Raw genomic sequence first — 21,284 nt, forward strand, 5'->3', positions numbered from 1 at the left:
GTATGTGACCTATTCATCCACGGTTAAAAAAATATTCTCCAATCATGGAGAAATTCACCAGCTTTCAAGGGATACAGTGCTCATTAAAAACTTGGCCTGGCCTGACTTTTAACATAATTGTTGGTATATAATAAAATGATGACTTAATTTTATAGGAGTAGGTAACTTTTATGGAAAATTAAATTTTAGAGGTTTACCATTTGTAAAATCCAAGATTTTCAGCATCTCAAGTGTGTGAACTGGTTAACGTTAGTACTAAATCTTCAAATTACCAAGTCACCAGATTTTTGTCACTTTGTATTTTCAATGTTTTTAACATCAACATTGGTTTTCACATGTGAAAATGATTTTAAATTTGCTCACGTCTAAATCAATCAAGCTAGAATCTTTAAGTCTACTTAGCATCAATCACATAATTATAATGTGTATAAAATAATATTTTTGACTTTGTAAAATATAGGAGTAACGCTTTTGACTTGTTCTTTGGTGAATATTGTTAGTAAATTTAATAGTGAACTCCCCATAAACAACTAATGGCATTAGGTTTAGTTAAGTCCTTTAAACATTCCAAACTACACGTGTAAGTTTAATCTATCAAGTTGACTCAACCACACCATATGCCTGACAGTGTAAACTTCTAAAACCTAACAAAATATATGCACTTGTGTAACCAGTAAGTCAAAATTATAAATATTGTCAGGCTCTCAGACATTCAAATACTGTTTACAAATGTGAATTATCTAATACCTTTCAAGTTGAAATTACAAATCTAATATCAGTTACTTACACATATAAAAATTAAAGGTCAAGTTCTCATTTTGGCAATATGGCAGGCCAAGACAACTTGAAAATCCTCTATAAACACCCAAAAGCATAGGAAATGACAAAAGGGGATAGGAGAAGCCCCAGCTACCAGACATGAAGTAATAACTATTATAGTAGGTACTACAGCTAACTTGTGGTTGCCCCGGAGAGGAGGGTATGGATCTCATCATTTGGAAACAATTCCATTGCTCAGTAACTAAAACTAAGGACAGGAGACGAAGCCTTGAGACCATTAGAGCTAGGTAATGGGAACTAAGAACCTTACATAAGACTTGGTGGTTTGAAGGACTGTACCTTTGGTAAAAGAATGAACTGGAAAAAACTTGTACCTACCAGCATAAGAGGTAGCAAGAATGCCTGGAACCTGAGTGAAAAAGTTCTGAGGATTCGTAAACTGGAACCTGTTCTAAAGACAATTTGGATGTGTATTTAGGTTAGTTATGGGGCCCAAGAACCTTAAATCAGGAAATCAAGATAAAATTGGTTCTGGGTTGGTAATAACCTTGGGGCTCCTGGTATAGTGGAACCTCAGTTCTCAAACTTAATTCATTCTGGAAGGCAATTGGAGAAGCCATTTGTTTTTGAGAACCAAATCATTTTTTCCTCTTTAGAAATATGTAATGCAAATTGAATTAATCAGTTCCAGACGCCAAAATTATTTTGTTTTAACCTTTCTTATATACAGTACGTGTCTATTGTACTTTCAAAGTATAAACAAACACTTTAAAAACAAAAAGGACATGAAATGTAAATGAAGATTTAACAAAAGGGAAAGGAATGTATAGTAAAATAATGAAAAATTGCCCAACTGGTGTGGCTCAGTTGTTGAGCAGGAGGTCATGGTTTAATTCCTGGTCAGGGAGCACATGCCTGGGTTGTGGGCTCGGTCCCCAGTGTGGGGTGTGCAGGAGGCAGCTGATCAAGGATTCTCATCATTGATGTTTCTATTTTTCTCTCCCTCTCCCTTCCTTTCTGAATCAATAAAAACATCCTATATAATAAAAGCATAATATGCAAATTGACCAAACAGTGGAATGCTATGATGTGCACTGACCACCAGGGGGCAGATGTTCAATGCAGGAGCTGCCCCCAGCCTGCAGGCACCAGGCTGGTCATAGCAGGCGCTAATGGGGGTCCCTCTGATACCCCCGCTGGTCACCCCACAAAGGGAGGCCACCTGCTGTGGTGGTGGGGGGTCAGCGAGCAGGCAGCACCAGGCTGGCCAAGGTTGGTGTGGGGGGGAGCCCAATTACCCCGCCAATTGCCCCACATATCGGCCCTGATTGACAGCCAGGCCAAGGGACCCTCTCTGTGGATGAATTGCGGGCACTGGGCCTCTAGTAAAAAATAAAAAAATGAAAAGTTTATTAACAAGCAGCAGCAAAAGCAAAAAACATGAAAATATTCACAGCAAAACATTTTGAGATTTCAACAGTGGTACACTGACTCATATTTCCACATTCTCTCCTTTCTTTGTCAACTGAGAGATACATGACTGTACAGGTATCAGCATGAAAGAGTTGTCAGCTGATGAGTGAATTGTTCAAGATGGAAGATGTTCGAGAAACAAGGTTCCACTGTAATGTAAATTGAATTAATTAGTTCCAGACTCCCAAATGAATCCGTTTTAACCTTATATACAGTACATGGTTTTATATACTATACATGTTTACTGTTTATAAATACTTTTATTTTTTAATTCTCATCTGAGGATTTTCTTCCATTGCTTTTCAGAGTAGAAGGGAGAAAGGGTGGGGGAGGAAACATGCATGTGCCTTTTGGGGGCAGGGTGCGAACCTGCATCCGAGGTATGCTCTAACCACTGAGCACAGAGGCCAAGCAACTCTTATTGATTTCAGAGGGGAAGGGATAGGGGGAGAGATAGAAACATCAATGGTGAGAGAGAATCATTGATTGGCTGCCTCTCACATGCCCCACACTGGGGATGGAGCCTATGACCCACCCTGACTAGGAATTGAATGGTGACCTCCTGGTCCATAGGTAGATGCCAACCACTGAACCACACTGGCCAGACATTTTTTCTTAAATTTATCAAATCACTCCCTACCATCCTTAAAGGAATCACTTTTAGTACTCATTCTAGGAGTGTCTCTCAGGTTAGCATGCAGCATCTTTGTGGTTCCACATATCACTGCCTCTGAAATGCTGTTACTGGCTGATTAACTGCTTTTCTTTTATGCAAGGCAACAGTACTAGTTTTTCTACCTTTTTAGTTGCCTGTGGCCATTGTTTCTTTCACACCCTTAGTAACATTAGCACTTTTTAAAAATAAATTTTTATTGATTTCAGAGAGGAAGGGAGATAGAAACATCAATAATGAGAATTATGATAGTCTGCTTTCTGCACGTCCCCTACTGGAGACTGAGCCCTCAACCCTGGGCATGTGCCTTAAGTAGGAAATGAATTGTGAGCTCCTGGTTTATAGATTGATACTTAACCACTGGGCAGCATTAGCACTCTTGATGACTTCTTTATGTTGTATGATTTCCCCAGCAACAAAAGCATGATCTTTGTTATCTGAGAGCTTTTTGTCATGCTGAAGTATGAGTATGAAAGGGTTGACTAGTTGAAAAAAGAAAATTTGGTTCCACATTTTTTGGGGAACAGTTTGGTTGAGAACTGAATTGTTTGAGCTGGGAGATGTTCCAGAAATGAGGTTTGACTGTAGAAACAAACGAAAAACCTTTCCTGGAAGAAATTTCACACCCTACATCACAAGACTAATCTTAAAGAAAAAACACGCCTTAGGAAAGATGAGTTCACAGTAAGAAAATTGCAGAACTCCAGGAAACAATTCACCAAAATGAGAGTTAGTGACAAATGGGATTAGAACCCCTAATAGGTAATCTGAAAGTGAATATTACATGTTTAAAATTATTAAAAACCTAAAAGGGAGAATCAACCCTGAGTCCAAGATGCTATGAAAAACCACATGCAGATTTGAAGAAGGAACAAGTACAACTTCTAGAAGTGGAAAAAAAGAATAAATTGAATTACGGTAGACCTTGTAGAAGAAATTGTGAAGGGGAAGATGTGATACAATTTACTCAGAATTCAATTTAGAAGGATATAGAGATGAAAAACGAAAGATTAAGAAACATGGCAAGTATTGTGAGGAGTCCTGTCATACGTTGAATATGAATTTGAGGAGGAAATGGAAGAATTAATAGATGGCTGATAGTTTTACAAAACTGATGAGTTTTTAAAAATTAAGTAGTGGTTTCAAACAAAAGTTATAGCTAGATACACATGTAAAACTGCAGATTGAAATACCAATAACAAACCTACTGGAGGGAATAGGAAACTGATTGAGGAACTTAAAGTTTAAGCTGGAAAATATTGAAATCCTTGGAATTTAGAGGCAAAATAACCATTGATCTTGAAATTTTTACCAAAATAAGACTAAGACTGCCACTTTAATGTCTTGGCTTACAGAACTAATAAAATACGTTAAATCTGGAATGGAGGAATAGAATAAAAAGTAATATAGGGGAAACAAACAAAAAGCAAATTATTGAAGATGAAAATGATTACATTTAAAGATTTAAAAAACAGCAGGAAAAGGATAGGGGAAAAGTGGAGCAAAATAATAGGTGAAGGCTGATTGGCCTGTTAGTAAGATTTTTATATTCTAATGGAGTTGATCATTTTGAACTTTGCCAAGAATACATGTTAAAATTGAACATAATTAAATTATAAATGGTGACTTATTAAAACAACAAATTGAATGTATCACTTATAAAGCAGTAAAAGGAAAACGTAAACATTTAATAGAAGGCAGGGAAGGAGTTTAAAAGGAATAAACCAACCAACCCTGGTAAGTAGAAAGTTCAATATTAGTGGGTAGAAATATAGTAAAAATACAGAAATAATTTAAAGACAAAGATTTTCTCATTGGAATAAAATCTGAATATGTGCTGTTCAGAAATAGGCCTAAAATATAAGAAATTTTGAAAGTATAGAGATTATGTTACCAGCAGAATAATGTGTGGACATTTTAAATGATAGTTTTTATGTAATGAATGTTTAAAGGAAATTCACCAGGAAATATAAGCTGATACTTTTATATGCCTAACCGTAATTATAGCTTCAAAATATGAAAGCAAAAAAAAAAGTCAAATAGAGTTTTTAAACATGCCTCTCTGTGTAATTAATAGGTTGGGCAGACCAAACGTTAGTAAGAATATGAATGATAGAACTAATAAGCATCATCTTATAGTCTTAGGGAATTCATTTAACAGAAATACACAGTTCTTTTCGAGCACATAGGGATATTTATACAAGTAAAGCATTTTTCAAGGAGGAAAAGCAACAAAACAGTAAATCCTAATAAATACCAGGAAAAATACAGAAAATACCTTTTCTTACTGCAATGGAATGTAATTAGAAGATAAAAACAGAGAATCAAGCCCTATACACTTGGAAGTAAAAGCACTTATAAATAATTCGTGGATCCAGACACAAGGCCCAGGTGTCTACCTGTAATAAGCAGTTGTTTGAAATGCCCTAAATAATTATAAACTGATTTTCTCTGATGAATATAAACATCTGTACTACCTCAGACTCAAGTATTTATACTAAGGGTCAGACTTACTGGTCAGTATGCTTATTTTTGTATCTTCAGCAGTTTTAAAGTCAGCTAACTGAAGACATAATTTCACAAGACTGAAGTGACTGGCTTACAGTTAAGGACTCAGTATTAGATTTGAACCAGGAACTAAAGAACTATGTGTTATGCACTTCGGTAATTTTGCCTGTGTCAAAGGGATGTATACTGAGATCTTGGACTCCACTTTTGTCATAGAGAAACCACATTCATACCTTTGGATATAATTTAACCTAGCTTCATACATCCCTAAAGTATTTTAAATTTTATTCACATGACACTTATCCCGCCCCCAATAATTCTTTTCCGTTTCTTATCTGATTAAAGCTAACTTTTCCCCCTCATTTGATAGATGCATCTAATTGTTATGGTCCAGTTAGAGTCTATATTCTTTTTTCTTTCTTTTTTTAAATATATATATTGATTTTTCACTATAAGGAAGGGAGAGGGAGAGGGAGTTAGAAACATCGATGAGAGAGAAACATCGACCAGCTGCCTCCTGCACACCCCCACTGGGGATGCACCCGCAACCAAGGTACATGCCCCTGACCGGAATCGAACCCGGGACCATTCAATCCGCAGGCCGATGCTCTACCACTGAGCCGCTAGAGTCTATATTCTTTTCATGTTTTTCTTACTTGCTTAGCTATAAATTGATAGTCATTTATTACCACAGACAGAGCAGTGATGGAGTTTTCTTTTTTATCTCAGGTAGCTTTATGCTTTTCACATTCATAGGAGTAGTTGTGTCAGGATTGCATTTAATTAAGGCTTAAAAATAATTTCAGTCTGATTGGAGAACTTAGGAAAGTGCCAAATTTTATGTCATCCACTTAATATAGTAATTTGAGGTCCGATGTAGGCCTTCCCGCTGAAACTGGTTTGGCTCATTGGATAGAGCATCAACCTGTGGACTGAAGGATCCTGGGTTTGATTCCTGTCAAGGGCATGTACCTTGGTTGCGGGCATATCCCCAGTAGGCAGCTGATTGATGTTTCTCTCTCATTGATTTCTAACTCTCTTCCTCTCTGTAAAAAATCAATAAAATATATTTTTTTAAAAGAAAAAAAGAGAGTAGGCCCTCGGCTGCTGGCACTGGCTTCCCTCCAGCTGCCGGCAGGGACTTGGGCTTTCCTTGCAGCCCTGGCTTCGTCCGGAAGGTTGTTCAGAAGGACATCTGGAAGGATGTTTGGTCTAATTAGCATATTCTTTTATTATAATGTTTTCATGTTGTAACTTTATATGAGTTGAATGAAAAAGTCACTGATTTGATTTTTGGTTGGTTTTCAGAACTGTACAACAACAAATGGTTGTATTTCTAATTTAATAAGGTTGGTCTAATGGTCAGTACTTTGACTATGAGTGTCATTTTTTGCTTGAAAGTATCTTCTATCCATACTAATAATTAGACCAGGAGACCGTCCAGATGCCCTTCCAGACAAAGCCATGGTGGTGGGGCCAAGGCAGAGGTGATTAGGGGTGATCATGCCAGGAGAGAGAGCAGTTGGGAGTGAGTAGGCCAGCATGCAGAGTGGTTAAGGGTGATCAGGCAGGCAAGTGAGCAGTTAAAGGAGCCAGCAGACTGGGATTGCAAAAGGGATGTCTGACTGCCAGTTTAGGCCCACAGGGATTGGGCCTAAGATTGGATCCCAGATTGGAGAGGGAGCAGGCCGAATTTTGTGCACTGGGCCTCTAGTCATCTAGTATTTTGCTCTTATTCATCATCGATAAACTTAGGTCATTTATTTGTGAGTAGGAGCCTGAAAGCTAGAGCCTATTAAAAGGTTTTTGATAAAGCATACATTTTTTAAGTATTGAGAAAATTTTTAATTTTTTAACATATATTATTCAATTCATGCCTTTCTTGGTAGATTTTATTGCCAAAAAGGAAGTTCGAAGTACGTGTTGCTGAGTTGCTTTATCAATTGGCTAACACCCTGAAAGCTTGGTAAAGTTATATTTAAACAACTAATAGCTGCTTTCACCAAGTCTTCACAGATGCTTTTGTTGCTGCTGACAGCCAAGGCAATCCAGTACAAGGGAATGGTATAGCTGTTGGGCTGAGAAGGATATGGAAGTACATGTAATCCTGGCATTTATCTTGTCAGAGTATCTTCCCCCTTTTTGGTCCTGGTTAGTTTTAAGATATCTTTTTGTATATAAAGGTAATATAGTTTGAGCTTTTGAGTTTTTGTTAAAAGGATGGATTTTTCACTGATTTCACATTTGGTCACTTGGTCCTTGTGACCATTGGGACACGTTTGTGTAGTCGTTGTTTTCAAAGATACCCTATCTAATAAAAGAGTAATATGCAAATTGAACATCACCCCAACACAAGATGGCTGCCTGCATGTGGTCAAAGATGGATGTCCCCATGTGGACACAAGATGGCCTCCACATCTTGTGTCCACATGGGGGCATCCATCTATGATCACATTGGGGAGAGTAGTTGGGAGGAACCAGGCCTGCAAGGGAGGGCAGTTGTGGGTGATCAGGCCAGCAGGGGAAGGCGGTTGGGAGGGACCAGACCTGCAAGGGAGGGCAGTTAGGGGTGACTAGGCCAGCAGAGGAGGTGACTAGGCCTTGCAGGGAAGGGCAGTTAAGGGCAAACAGGCTGGCAGGGGAGTGGTTAGCAGGGGTCTTCAAACTACAGCCCGCGGGCCACATGCGGCCCGCAGAGGAGTCTGATCTGGCCTGCCAGGTTTTTTGGGCAGTGAGCGCAGCCGAGGTGTTACAGTAGGAATTAGTAGTTCATATAGTCCGGCCCTGCAGCTCTCTGAGGGACCGTGATCTGGCCCCCACTTTAAAAAGTTTGAGGACCCCTGGGTTAGGTGGTGATCTGGCTGGCAGGCAGAAGCAGGGGCAATCAGGAAGGCAGGCAGGTGAGCAGTTGGGAGCAAGCAGTCCTGGATTGTGAGAGGGATGTCTGACTGCTCGTTTGGGCTCAGTCCTACTTGGATCGGGCCTAAACAGGCAGTCAGACATCCCTCGAGGGGTCCCAGATTGGAGAGGGTGCAGACTGGGCTGAGGGATACCCCCCACCACCACGAATTTCGTGCACCCGGCCTCTAGTAGGTACTATAAACAGCAAATGCTACTTGTACAGATTTCTCCTTACACAATTCTTTAACTTCATTTTTCTTTCTATAGTTTCTTTATATGACAGCTTCTTATCACATTATTCTATAAGGTCTAAAGCCAGCCTTTGAGGGAAGCATAATTTAAAATCAGATTTAAAATTCTTTTTATGTGTTTTAGATTCTGGAAGTTACGGTCAGTCTGGGGGTGAGCAGCAAAGGTAAAGTATACATACATTTTAATACCATGAAAGAGTAGAATTGAAAAAAAGATGAATTTAGGCCTTCCCACTTGAGATTTGGTATTTGAATGTCTTAAGAGAGTTAAATATTAGCTCGGCAAGGGAAAAGAGTCAGCCTTTGTAAATAGGTGCTGTGAAACATGTTCTTCCTCCCTTTTTAAAAGACTGTTTGAATTAGTGAATATAGATGCCTCCTGGAGATTAAAACAAACCTTACAGGTTTTGTAAAGATTGTTTTCTTTGGAAAATTTAAAAAAGAACAGTTATTAAAAGGATTTAAACAATAGAACTATAACAGATTCTTAGAAAAAGCATTTAATATTTTCATTGTAAGTATTATATTCATTTGGAAAAGATTTTCTAGAAGCACTATAATAGAAGTGGTTAGAATTTTTTAAAGATTCCTTATGCTCACAATAAAAAGTATGTTTTATGTGAATGTTTACATGTAGTAGGGTTTCTCATGCTTACTAGAAATACAGCCTTGAACTTATACTATAAATGTTTTGCAGTCCACTGTGAGATATTCAGAATAGCATTTCAGATATTCATGAAAACTGATTTAATTTTTTATTCTCATAGGATGGTGCTAATCTCATAGGAGGCAGCTAGCAAATGTTTATTCAATGAAATATATTTCTCAAATTTAAATTTTGTTAGCACTTGAAAGCTCTAAAATGATAAAAATATTTTTTTGCAAATGTTTTAGTTTTCTTTGGCATATATTTAGAAAGTTTGTTTTTGACTTGTTAGAATTTACATGTTAGGCAAAATTAAAGATACTTCTTCAAATTTGAGAAAGTTACATTTGTTCAGTCAAACTGTATTCCAGGCTGTGTTTTGATACTGGGGATTCAAAATAATCTTATAATATTCTGAAGATATACATTATTCTAATTACCACGGCACGAAAAATTAAACTTTTAGCGCCACCCTGTGCCTTTTCTAGGAAATGAAAGGCAGATTTAAGGCAAATAGTAGGAAGAAATTAATCTGTCGAAACATAGTGAATTGATTAAAGCATTGACAGTCATCATTTTTCTGTGTGAGATAATTTTATGGGTTTTGTTTTATTGTCCCTCCCTCCCCACCTTCCAAGCATAATTAATTCGCTGGGATTTTCCAGCTCTGGTGAAGTTTTGTTTAATTGTGGGAGATTATCAAAGGAAAACTTTTGTTGGTGTGTGTTTGGCATCCAAAAGGTCTGGGAGTGACTTCATTTATATCTTTAGTTGTCTTTGATCATCACCTTTCAATTTAGACTCAAGAGACAGACAGATTGACAGTTTCTCAGAAAAGAAGCTTAAATTTGAAAATGAGGTTAGGGTTCTTCAAGCTGTTAAATTTGCTTGTGCCAATGCTAGCAAATTTCTTTCAAGTATTACTTTTTTCTTTTTTTTTTCTCTTTTTACAGTTATTCTTCCTATGGAAATCAAGGCAATCAAGGTTATGGACAAGCACCACAAGTAGGTTAAAATACAAATTGTATTCTTTATAAATAATTATTTTTATCTTAAGTAGATGACAAAACTTGTATTTACCTAAATTTCAGGGCTATTCTGGTTATGGGCAAACTACTGATTCCTCATATGGACAGAACTATGGCGGCTACTCCAATTATGGACAAAGCCAATCAGGTTGGACTGGTTTGTTAAATTTGCTACTTTACAAATTTAAAAAAATCAGAACCTTTACTAAGTGGTATATCCATCCAATCTTTAGGTTATTCACAATCCTACGGTGGTTATGAGAATCAAAAACAGAGCTCATATGGCCAGCAATCTTATAATAACCAGGGACAGCAAAACACGGAATCATCAGGAGGGTAAGGAAACAGTAAAAGTACTGAGATTGTGTTGGGCAGTGGAAATAATACTTTGTGTATTAAACAGGTTTCAGCAATATACTCCTAACTGAACATTTTTTTCAGAAATTTTTTGATGGAGTATGAATTTCAGTTTTATTAGCAATGTTATTTAATACTTATGATGTGTTATTTGTAAAATGATTAGCTGTAAATGAATACACATGAAGGAAAAACTTGGCCTCTCCTTTATGCCTGAGATTAAATAAAAATTTACCTATGAAAGATTTTTCAATGCTTTTATTTCTATTTTTTTAAATTATTTTAATGTATTATCTTTGAGGGACAAAAATGCTTTAAAAAGTGCCAAAACCTGTCCACATATTTCAGATACCCTAAAATATATTTTATTAATATAAGTATATGAATATTTGCCAGCACATTTATAGGTTTTATAGTTGTGGTTTTCTAAAAATAAATTTTTATTGGTTTTTGGAAGGAGAGAGAGAAAAAAAACATTGGGAGAAACATTGATTGGCTGTCTTCTACATGTCCCTACTGGGGATCAAGGTTGAAATCTGGGTAGATGCCTTGACTGGGAATTGAACCTGAGACCTCTCAGTGCATGGGGTGATGATGCTCAACTGACTGAGCCATACCAGTCGGGCCTTATTGTTTTTTTAACTTTCAGATTTGAGGAATCTGTACTTGTTATTAATTTTAATAATAATGATTTACTTTATTGTGCTTTACATTTTGTGACATGCTTTTGCATTCTCTAATTTAATTGATGATCCTTGAACACCAGAATAAGATAGTATCAGTAATTAAAGGAAAAACTGAAGTCACTAGTATTTTCTCTTACAGCAAAAAAAATTATTCTAAGTGAAATTTAATAAAAACAATGGGGAAAGATTTGTGAGGTCAAACTATCACTTTAATGAGAGTGCTTTGAGAACAAATGTAGGGGATAGCATCCAGAAAGCATGCTACATTGGAAGGAAGAACTCTTCAAGCCCTACTAGTTAGTTTTAAATTTAAGAAGAACCCTTTTATAAGGATACATTTTTGGAAGTGTCACATGTAAATGTAGACCAAAGAGAAATGTTAGATTTTGGTTCCCAACCAATTAAAAATATTTTAAAAATTGATAAAAATTGATTTCAGAGGAAGGGAGAGAGAGAGACATTGATTTGTTGTTCCAGTTATTTATGTATTTACTAGAGGCCTAATGCATGAAATTCATGCAATGGGCTCGGCCCTCGCCATGGTGGCTTCATCCATTCAGTCTTCCTGTTGTTCAGTCTAATTAGCATATTAGCTCTTTATTATATAGGATTAGTTGCTTCTTGTACGTGCACTGATTGGAGATCAAACACAACCATTTTAAAAGTGAAGTGCTAGGGTTCTGACCATTAATATATATTTTGGGTAGGAAGTTGGGAAGCACACTGATCTGATCATCTGATGCAGAATAAGATGTGACTAATAAGTTATGAGACCTTTTAAAAAAGTGAACATTAGAACTCAAATCCAATTAAGTGTTCCTTTCAACATCCCTATCCTTAAGGCAGGTAATTAATAGTCATATTGCAAAGAACATACTTAGAATTTCCTTTTTGAATTGCCAGAGATAAGAAAGCAATGTTATTTGGTAGTTAGGCTTCTTTTCAGATAAAAAATGGCATCACAAAGTGAATTCTCTATTCACTCAGCAGACTAAAAATCTGAATGCATACCTGTTTTCTAAAACATATTATCATCAAAGATATTTAAAAGAATGTACTCTTAAGATGAAGAAGAATGTGATGATGAATATGTTGGGTTTAATGCAGTTTCATTTCTTGTCTATAAAACCATTTAACCCCCTGTACACAACTAATTCCTTTTAGAGAAAAAAATTGAAATAAAAGTTGTGTAAGATTCATTTTTAAGCTGTACAGTGTCTCTTTTTGTATAGTTAATACACTACCAAATGTCTTTAGATATCCCTGTCCTATGGATATTTTCAATAGGCACTAACTTTGCTCGGTATAATATGGGGATTGTACATTGGCATGGCAATTTAAAGCAGGTTCTTGTTGGTACACAGCACAAATTAGGTATATATAGGGATGCTAGTTTTTTCATCTTCACTTGTCTCTGATACAGCTTATACGAAATAATTGTTCTGTTAATTGACTGTACCATTCTAATTGCAAAAAAATGTTCCAGCTCTTTTATTGATGTTCTGAATGCTTCTAAGTAAATAGAAAATTTTAAAATAAAGAGAATATACTGTAGGTTCTAAAGATAATTATAAAAAATAGCCCGCCCTGCCTGTGTGGCTCAATGGTTGAGTGTCAACCTGTGCACCAGGAGATCACGGTTCCATTCCCAGTCAGGGCTTGCCAGGTTGCTGGCTTGATCCCGAGTAGGAGGTGTGCAGGAAGCAGATGATCAGTGAATTCTCTCTTTGATGTTTCCCTCTCCCTCCCCCTCCCCCTCTTCTTCCACTTCTCCCCCTTTTCCCCTCTTTTTCTCTCTTCCTCTCTTCCCCCTTCCTTTTTGAAATTAAAGTAGTCCTTAAAACATTATGATATATTAAAATTAGGTGACATAGAGCCTTTCGGTGTAATTATTAAAGGGACTCAGTACTTGTGGCATGTGTGTTAAAGAATTGACATTACTGTACTTTGTGGCTCCTTTAATTTTTTAATTTAAGGAGATGTAAAAATCATACTGATTTTTTTGCTTCACTATTTTCAAAGGTGCATATGTTTTTTCTCATAATGTGGCACCTCTTCAAGGATAGTAAAATTGTTGTTTGAAAGTCATTCTATTGGTGATAAAAGAGACTTTATAGATAGATAAAAGAACGAAATGATTTCCACCACAAAAAAGTAGTAAATATGGTTCAGGTTTAGCTAGTCAGACTTTTTTATATCAGTATCAGTTGACTTGCTACAGTAAACATAGCATTTCTATAAAATCTCTCAAGTTCTTGATTTCTGTTTAGCCAAAGTGGAAGAGCGCCTTCATATGACCAGTCAAACTATGGTCAACAAGATTCATATGGCCAGCAGTCAGGCTATGATCATCATCAAGGTTCATACGATGAGCAATCAAATTATGATCAGCATGATTCCTATAATCAAAACCAGCAGTCCTACCATTCACAAAGGGAAAATTACAGCCACCACACACAAGGTAAGATATACTTACCTCTTTTTTTTATTTCTCTACTTACAGAATTACTTACATATTGGGTAATTACATTTACATTTGGGTCATCGTCCCATACACCAAATGGTTGCTGAGTTCAGTTCCAGGTCAGGGCACATACTTGGGTTACAGGTTCGATCCCCAGTTGGATTGTGTATGGAAGGCAACCAGTGATGTTTCTTTATCACTTTGATGTTTTTTTCCCCTCTAATCAGTAAGCATGTCCTCAGGTGAGGATTTAAAGAAAAGAAAAAAATCCACAAAACTCAAATAGGATTTTAACTGTAAAAATTTAGAGTAACTGTGACCATATGTTCTCTCTCATGGCTATCAAAATTAGTTTATTAGATTCCTATTTCTGAGCTTCTTGGAGATTCCCAAATGGTCAAGTGACTTTTTGGTTGCTGATACATTAATTTCCTTTTTTTCTCAGAGAAATGTGATCATTTGGCAATTGCTGCTGCTACCAGTTCTTTTGGAAGTGTTAGTATACTTGATTTGGGGAAATTATGATTCTTTATTAGCTTTCTCTGAACTCATCTAAGAAGGACCAGTCATTTCTTCTTGTTTTCCGATAGCACATTATATATACAACTAATAGCTAGGAATCCATCCTTGCCAAGAAAAGGCATAAGTTCAGTTTTATTTATATTTGTACCTTCATTGCCTACTATAGGGCTTGGTTCATGAATAATTGAATAAGTGAATGAGTAAAAGTGGATGCTCATTTACTGAATATTTTTTAAATTTATACATGGAGAGTTAAACTTTTAAAATATTTTTTAAAATTGACTTTTAGAGAGAGAGGAAGGGATAGGGAGGGAGAGATAGAAACATCGATGTGAAAGAAACATGGACTGACTGCCTTCTGCATGATACCTGCAAACCGGGGATCCAGCCCACAACCTGGACTTGTGCTCTGACTATGAATCGAAATAGCAACCTCTTGGTGCATGGGTCGACATTCAATCACTGAGCCACACTGGCTGGACACCCTGAATATCCTCGCATTGAATATTTTTTTCAGTGAACATGTACACTGAGTATCTCAGTTTGAAAATCCAATTATTTCTGATCCATAATTAATTTGCATTTAAGTATTTTTGAGGTCAAGAAAGTAATAATTTTTCAGATTTCAGGTTATGCTTTTCACCTAATTTATTAGGGTTTTGTACCTATTGTACTTGAATTCACACTTTTCTACATCACCATCACCATTTTGCTGTCTGACTTTGTTTGACACAAATATAATTCCTGAACACATTTAATTCCAGTTGGTTTTATGATGGCTTGAATTTGAGTTCTGTTCACATATGCCATTTTCCAAAGAAAATATAGTTTGACCTAAAGAGCCATTTAAGGTTGTTGTGGGAAGTCTGTGTCTGAAAACGGAATAGTAGTTATTTATTTACGAACATATTTTCTTTTTTATAGATGACCGTCGTGATGTGAGTAGGTATGGAGAAGATAATAGAGGATATGGCGGGTCACAGGGAGGAGGTAGAGGGCGTGGGGGATATGACAAAGATGGAAGAGGTCCTATGACAGGATCAAGGTAAGTTTTCAGGTATAAACGTCTACTATATTTCTTCTCTCTTTCTTTTTTAACTTTAATTTTGATTGTTACTTGGCTGGTTTAATTCCAGCATCTAACGTAGTTAAGAGGCTTTAAAGAGGTTATGTTGTAGAAAAGAAGGCAAAAATTAAAAATTTATTTTCAGTCTTAAGATGTCGCATAAATTATCTTAGAATAAGTTTATGTTAGCAGTTGGTTTAGATGGTGTATATTAAACACCAATGGATGAAAGTCCCCTACTATGGAGACATAACTGTTTTTCAAAACTGCCAGAGCTTTTGAATCTAAATGTTAAAAGATGGCTCTGAGAAATCCAAGTATTTTGTTTGTAAAAAATAAAAGGTAAGTTAATTGTACAATAGATTGGAGGGCAGAGAGGCTTTTCCTTAAACTTGAATCCCCTTGGGAAGGAAAAATATTTTCTTCGTTAGTAAATAAATATTGAAATAATAAGTGCAAAATCACATACCATTGTGTATTTTGTATTTAAAACTGTGGAAAAGGAATTATTTTGTAACTCAGCTTTTCTATCTCCATTGACAGTATTATCAAGCTTGATATTTACTATGGCATATATTATGAAAGCTAGTTTTAAAATTGCATTTAAGTTATCTGTAAATTTAGCACTTTGACTATAAAAACAATAATGAAAGAGGAGTTGTCATTTATTGTCCTCAGATGAGGTGTGTAGATTATAAATTTGTGTGTAAAATATACTGGCTTAAAAGATAATTTATATTCCCTGGGAATTGAAATTGTCAGTGGCTTGTTAACTGACAATAATAATATATGTGTACTAGTTTACTCTGTCCCTTTGGGACAGCCGAGTGTCTGCCCTGCAGGGACCTGAGAAACACAGCCAGTTATGCATGGCACTGTTACTTCTTTAAGTGAGCCAGGAATTTGATCTCACTGACTTAATGTTTTTTATGCTTTGATATGGCAAAACAAAAATCTAAACATAATTGATAAACTTTTTATAAGACTTAAACATTAAAAGCCTTTTTATTTATAGCCTAGATCAAATACTAAGGTAAAACAAGTATATTGTATGCCTCTTCATTGTCAAAGAGAGCAGTCAGCCATCATTTGTATGTAAATGAGCAATGTATAGTGACAATATAAAGTGACACAGTGCTTACCTAATAGCCTCCCTCCTACTTTAAAACATAATTCCAAACAAGTTAACCAACAGGCATATTTAATTTTCTAATTAATATGTTTTAGGTAATTGTCTGCCTTGGAATGCTCTACATTTATAGTATATGACAGGTTTAATTTTCTTCATAAGGAAGCTATAATTATGTCTGAATGACAGAAGAAAAGTCTTTATGTAATTTCATTTTGGAGAGATGGCTCATTTAAGAATCAGAGCTGAAAGGACCTTGAATGATCCTCCTGATGAAGGAGTGAAGATCCATACCATAACCAACCCAGAAGTTCTGTTTTAAAATGCTTTATAACCTATTTGGCAACATATTTCAATATAAGTTTTAGTCTATATGCTGAATCAGGTACTAAGTTCTTGATTTTCATAGCTTTTTATTTAGTCTTAGAACCTCTTTAAATGAAATCTTATGCAGGAGCCCACTATATATTAATTAGGTCAAATGCCAATCTGGTTCATGTCAGGGTAAGAATGGGGAGGGATCTTGCCCAAGTTCTGTCTACTTGAGGCAACCCTTCAGTCAATAAATAGAAACCCATATGGAATGTAATGATTATTCTCTATATTGGGTTGTCAAACTTTTTATGTGAAAGGCCACATAATAATTTAGATTTTGCAGGCCATATGGTTTTTCTTACAGCTACTCAACTCTGCCCATGTAGCATCAAAGCAGCCTTAGACAATATATAAATGAATAAACATGATTGTGTTCCAATAAAACTTTACTTATGGGAAACAAATTTGAAATTCATATACGTTCATTCACAATATCTTGCTAAAAGATGTGCTAAAAAAAAAAAAAAAGTCCATTTGTAGGAGTATTTTGAAATAAAATTAAAATGCTCAGTTTTAGAATTTTTTTCACATGTGGTTTTACACGTAAGTACCAAAATACCCAAACATTTGTTGTTAGTCTTTATTAACACTTGCATTTGTGTTTCTATTCATCTTACTAAAAAATAGCAAGTTGGAAATTTCCTTTTGGGGCTGTGTGAAGGATATCTTGCATTAATTGGGTTTATATTTGAAGAACAGGGTGAGGGTGCGATGTGGTAAAGGATGGGACACTCGTAGACTCAGATTGTATGATTGCTTGACTGGAGGAAGAATTCAGACAAAAAGGAAACTGCCATTTTCCCATATATGCAAGAGAAATGTGAACATTATAGAGATTATAGGAAACAGTATTTTGCTTTGAAAAAGCAGTTGCAGAAAAAAAGATTGAATTTCTAATTGTCATCTACAATTGATCACTGGCATCTTAGTGAATTAGGAGTTTAAGGCCATAAATTCTCTGTTTTCAACTTCAGTTTTGTGATGAATGCATTACAAAAATGCCAGAACTTTATAGATAACAGTTTTTCATTAGTATTGTCATCAAGTTAAGATAATTGTTACAGGTTTTTTTTGTTTTTTTAATTTCCAGTGTTTTCTTACAAAAGTTTACGGTGAGCTCTCTTAAAAATGTGCATGTGTCCTGGTGATTGTCTAGAATAGGGGTGTCGAACTCTATCAGAGAAGGGGCCAAAATCTAAAATCCAGCCTAAATCGAGGGCCGAATGGTTTACTGAACAGTCATAAACTGTCATTGTGATGGAAACGCAGCGGAGTGCAGTGATGACAGCGCGGTGCGGGCCACATTGCAAGGCCTGGCGGGAAGGATTTGGCCCGCGGGCCTTGTGTTTGACACATGTGGTCTAGAACAATGTTGCTCAATCTATATATAGAAAAGCCTAATATGCTAAGTGTCCGACTGGGCGGTCCACTGACTGGTCGCTATGAAGTGTACTGACCACCAGGGCGCAGATGCTCTGACTGGTAGGTTAGCCTGCTGCTGGGGTCTGGCCAGTTGGGACTGGGCAAGATGGCCCTGATTGGCCCCGATAACCAGCCAGGCAGAGGGATCCCACCTGTGCACGAATTTTAGTAGAAATGTAATGTATGTCACAAGTGTAAGCCACATATGTAATTTTAAGTTTTCTAGTAGTCAAAAAAATAAGTGAAGTTAATATATTTTATTTAATATATCCAAAATATTTAAGTAATCAGTATAAAAAATAGTGTACATTCTTTTTTTTCATACTAAGACTTTGAAATCCATTTTGTTTTACATTTAGACTACCTTTCAATTTAGACTATCCCACATTTCAAATGGTCAACAGCTACATATGACCAGGGGATAATGTATTGGACAGTATAACTCTACAATATAGATTCTTGTCCTCCTGCAATATTGGTAGTTGCTGAATCTAGAAAGCTTTTTGAAACACACATATTACACAAGGGAGGAGATGAAACAAATATGGCTACTGTTGAGAATGCTATTTACATCCATTGAGTCATTTATATTTGGAATTAATATTTGAGTTATTTGTAGCTCAGATATTATATTTTGGCTTTACTAATATGAAAACTCAAATACAGTATAGTTTGTTTTAAACTAATCTTTTTTCAGTCTTAGCCAAGTCTCTTTTTTTCTCTAGATTCTGGGAATAACGATTACCGCATTGTTCTTTTACTCTTGGCAGTTTGGGCCCTTGAATAGATATATTTAGATATTTTTAAATTAAAGATTGGGAATAGAGATTCTGTCAAAGAACTTTTTTCTTCGTGATAAGCACCTGAAATTAAATCTGTCTTTTCTAAGCTCTATCCTGGGCTAGGCTGCTCATTGTGATTTAAATCATTCCTGCAGTTGAGTTAAGTGTATTCAGTTGGCCTGGTCACTGTGGCTCAGTGGTTGAGCACTGACCTGTGAACTCTGAGGTCATGGTTTGATTCCTGGTCAGGGCACATGCCCAGGTTGCAGGCTTGTTTCCGTCATCATTGATGTTTCTGTCAGTCTAACTCTTCTTTCTCTATGAGATCATTAAAAATATATATTTTTAAAAAAGTATTGAGTTGGTTTCCTTATGCAGGGGGCATTCAGCTGTAACTTCGAGTATAAATACCTCTACTGCTTCACCTTAAAATGTTCTTTCTTTAGGAATTTTTTTATGTGCACAAATTTGCTTCCTTTTCAGGGAGGAAAACAAATTAGTTGTGGCAAAATCTTGACTCATAGATGTTCACATATGTTCATGTCTTAATTTGCTGGTGAGGCCTTAACTTAGTATTGTATATGGAAAAGGGACTTGAAACTTTACTGCAGGTTTGAAAGAAAGATTCTTAACCATAAACTGACCCTTTGTTAAATAATAGTACTGCCTGATTTATTTACTGTATTTAATATAATAAATTTCTTATAAGAGATTACAATATAACAAATATGGAATCATATATAATAAAAGGCTAATATGCAAATGGTCATGACGCCCTCATGCCGTAACAAACGATCAGCAGGAGGCAGCGTGCAGAGCAGGCATGGGTGGGCAGGGGTGCATGTGTGGTGAGGCGTGTGCGGGTGGGCAAGGGACTGCCTGGTGCAGGCCAAGGACATGAGGCTGTGTCTCTGCCCAATGCCAGCCAGGGACATGATGTTGTTGTTTATTAATAAATTTATATATTTCATATACATTTTACTAATTTCCTTTCATCTCTGACATTTCTATTATAGAGAAAGGGCAAATAGCAATATTAAAATATTTCTTCTAACTAATTTCCTTTTATGTGCACAAATTTTGTGCACTGGGCCACTAGTTTTCTAATAAGAAAATAGAAAAATGGCTGAAACCGGTTTGGCTCAGTGGGTAGAGCGTTGGCCTGCAGACTGAAAGGTCCCGGGTTCGATTCTGGTCAAGGGCATGTAACTTGGTTGCGGGCACATCCCCAGCAAGAGGCAGCTGATGGATGATTCTCTCTCATCGATGTTTCTAACTATCCCTCTTTCTTCCTCTCTGTAAAAAAATCAACAAAATATATTTAAGAAAAAATTAAATGAAAATTAAGGACATCATTAGCTCTTTTCAAAAAAAAAGAAAAATGATTGAAATATTTGAAGTTAGAAGAAAACTTTTTTAGATCATCTAGACCAGCACTTCTCAAACTTTAATGTACATATTAATTTATTGGGGATCTTAAATGCAGATTCTGATCATTAGGTCTAGGGTGAGGCCCAAGATCACGTTTTTTTGAGACGTAGGCAGGCTCAGTTTATGCTGCTGTTCCATGGATGGTTCTTTGAGTAGCAAGCATAGAGATCCTTATTTTGTAAAGAAAGAATCTGAAGCCAAGGGAAAAATTAGTGTTGTCCAAATTTCCAAGATTGATTAGTGAGAGTTAAGACGACACCCTGGCGGGTGTGGCTCGGTTGCGTGTCGTCCCATGCACTAAGAGGTAACAGGTTTGATGCCCTGTCAGGGCATATGTCCCAGTTCGATCCCAGTAGGGAGTGTGCAAGAAGCAGCTGATTGATGTTTCTCTTCATTGATGTTTCTATCTCTCTCCCTCTCCCTTTTTCTCTCTAAAATCAATAAAAAACAAATTTTTTAAAAAAAGAAGACTATACCCTGAATCTTGGTTTGGAGGCTAGTACTAGGTGTTTCTATATTTATGGATATTATGTTGAAATCTTCAGTTGCGATATTTTCTAAGGAAATGCTCAATAATGATGACTTAAATTGAAATTCCACTCACTATATGAGGGAATAGGAAATTATAAGCCTATTCAGATGTCATTTGTTTTATATCCCTTTTATTTTGCAGTGATATATCCTTTTTAAAAATTGTTGAAAGTTTTATTGCTGGCCATAATACAAATTGTAGGGATTAGCTGATGTATGAAATTACATGTTATCTTTTGGCCATATAAACAATTTGGTA

The 21,284-nt window shown here is 36.1% G+C and overlaps 1 protein-coding gene across 9 annotated transcripts in view; it reads left to right on the top strand.

The window, feature by feature from the left end:
- TAF15 (TATA-box binding protein associated factor 15) overlaps positions 1 to 21,284 on the top strand; it is a 35,539-nt gene that overhangs the window by 1,580 nt on the left and 12,675 nt on the right. For 8 of the 9 annotated variants that reach the window (XM_036450908.1, XM_036450913.1, XM_045586163.1 and 5 more), the window contains exons 2-7: positions 8,711 to 8,750; positions 10,186 to 10,237; positions 10,324 to 10,408; positions 10,494 to 10,596; positions 13,574 to 13,764; positions 15,214 to 15,334. In XM_036450908.1, coding sequence (XP_036306801.1) covers positions 8,711 to 8,750; positions 10,186 to 10,237; positions 10,324 to 10,408; positions 10,494 to 10,596; positions 13,574 to 13,764; positions 15,214 to 15,334 — 592 coding nt within the window. The remainder of the gene's footprint in view (positions 1 to 8,710; positions 8,751 to 10,185; positions 10,238 to 10,323; positions 10,409 to 10,493; positions 10,597 to 13,573; positions 13,765 to 15,213; positions 15,335 to 21,284) is intronic. The other variant, XM_036450912.2, reaches the window with a different exon arrangement.

Source organism: Pipistrellus kuhlii, unplaced genomic scaffold (assembly GCF_014108245.1).
Source record: "Pipistrellus kuhlii isolate mPipKuh1 unplaced genomic scaffold, mPipKuh1.p scaffold_m20_p_22, whole genome shotgun sequence".
Lineage (NCBI taxonomy): Eukaryota > Metazoa > Chordata > Mammalia > Chiroptera > Vespertilionidae > Pipistrellus > Pipistrellus kuhlii.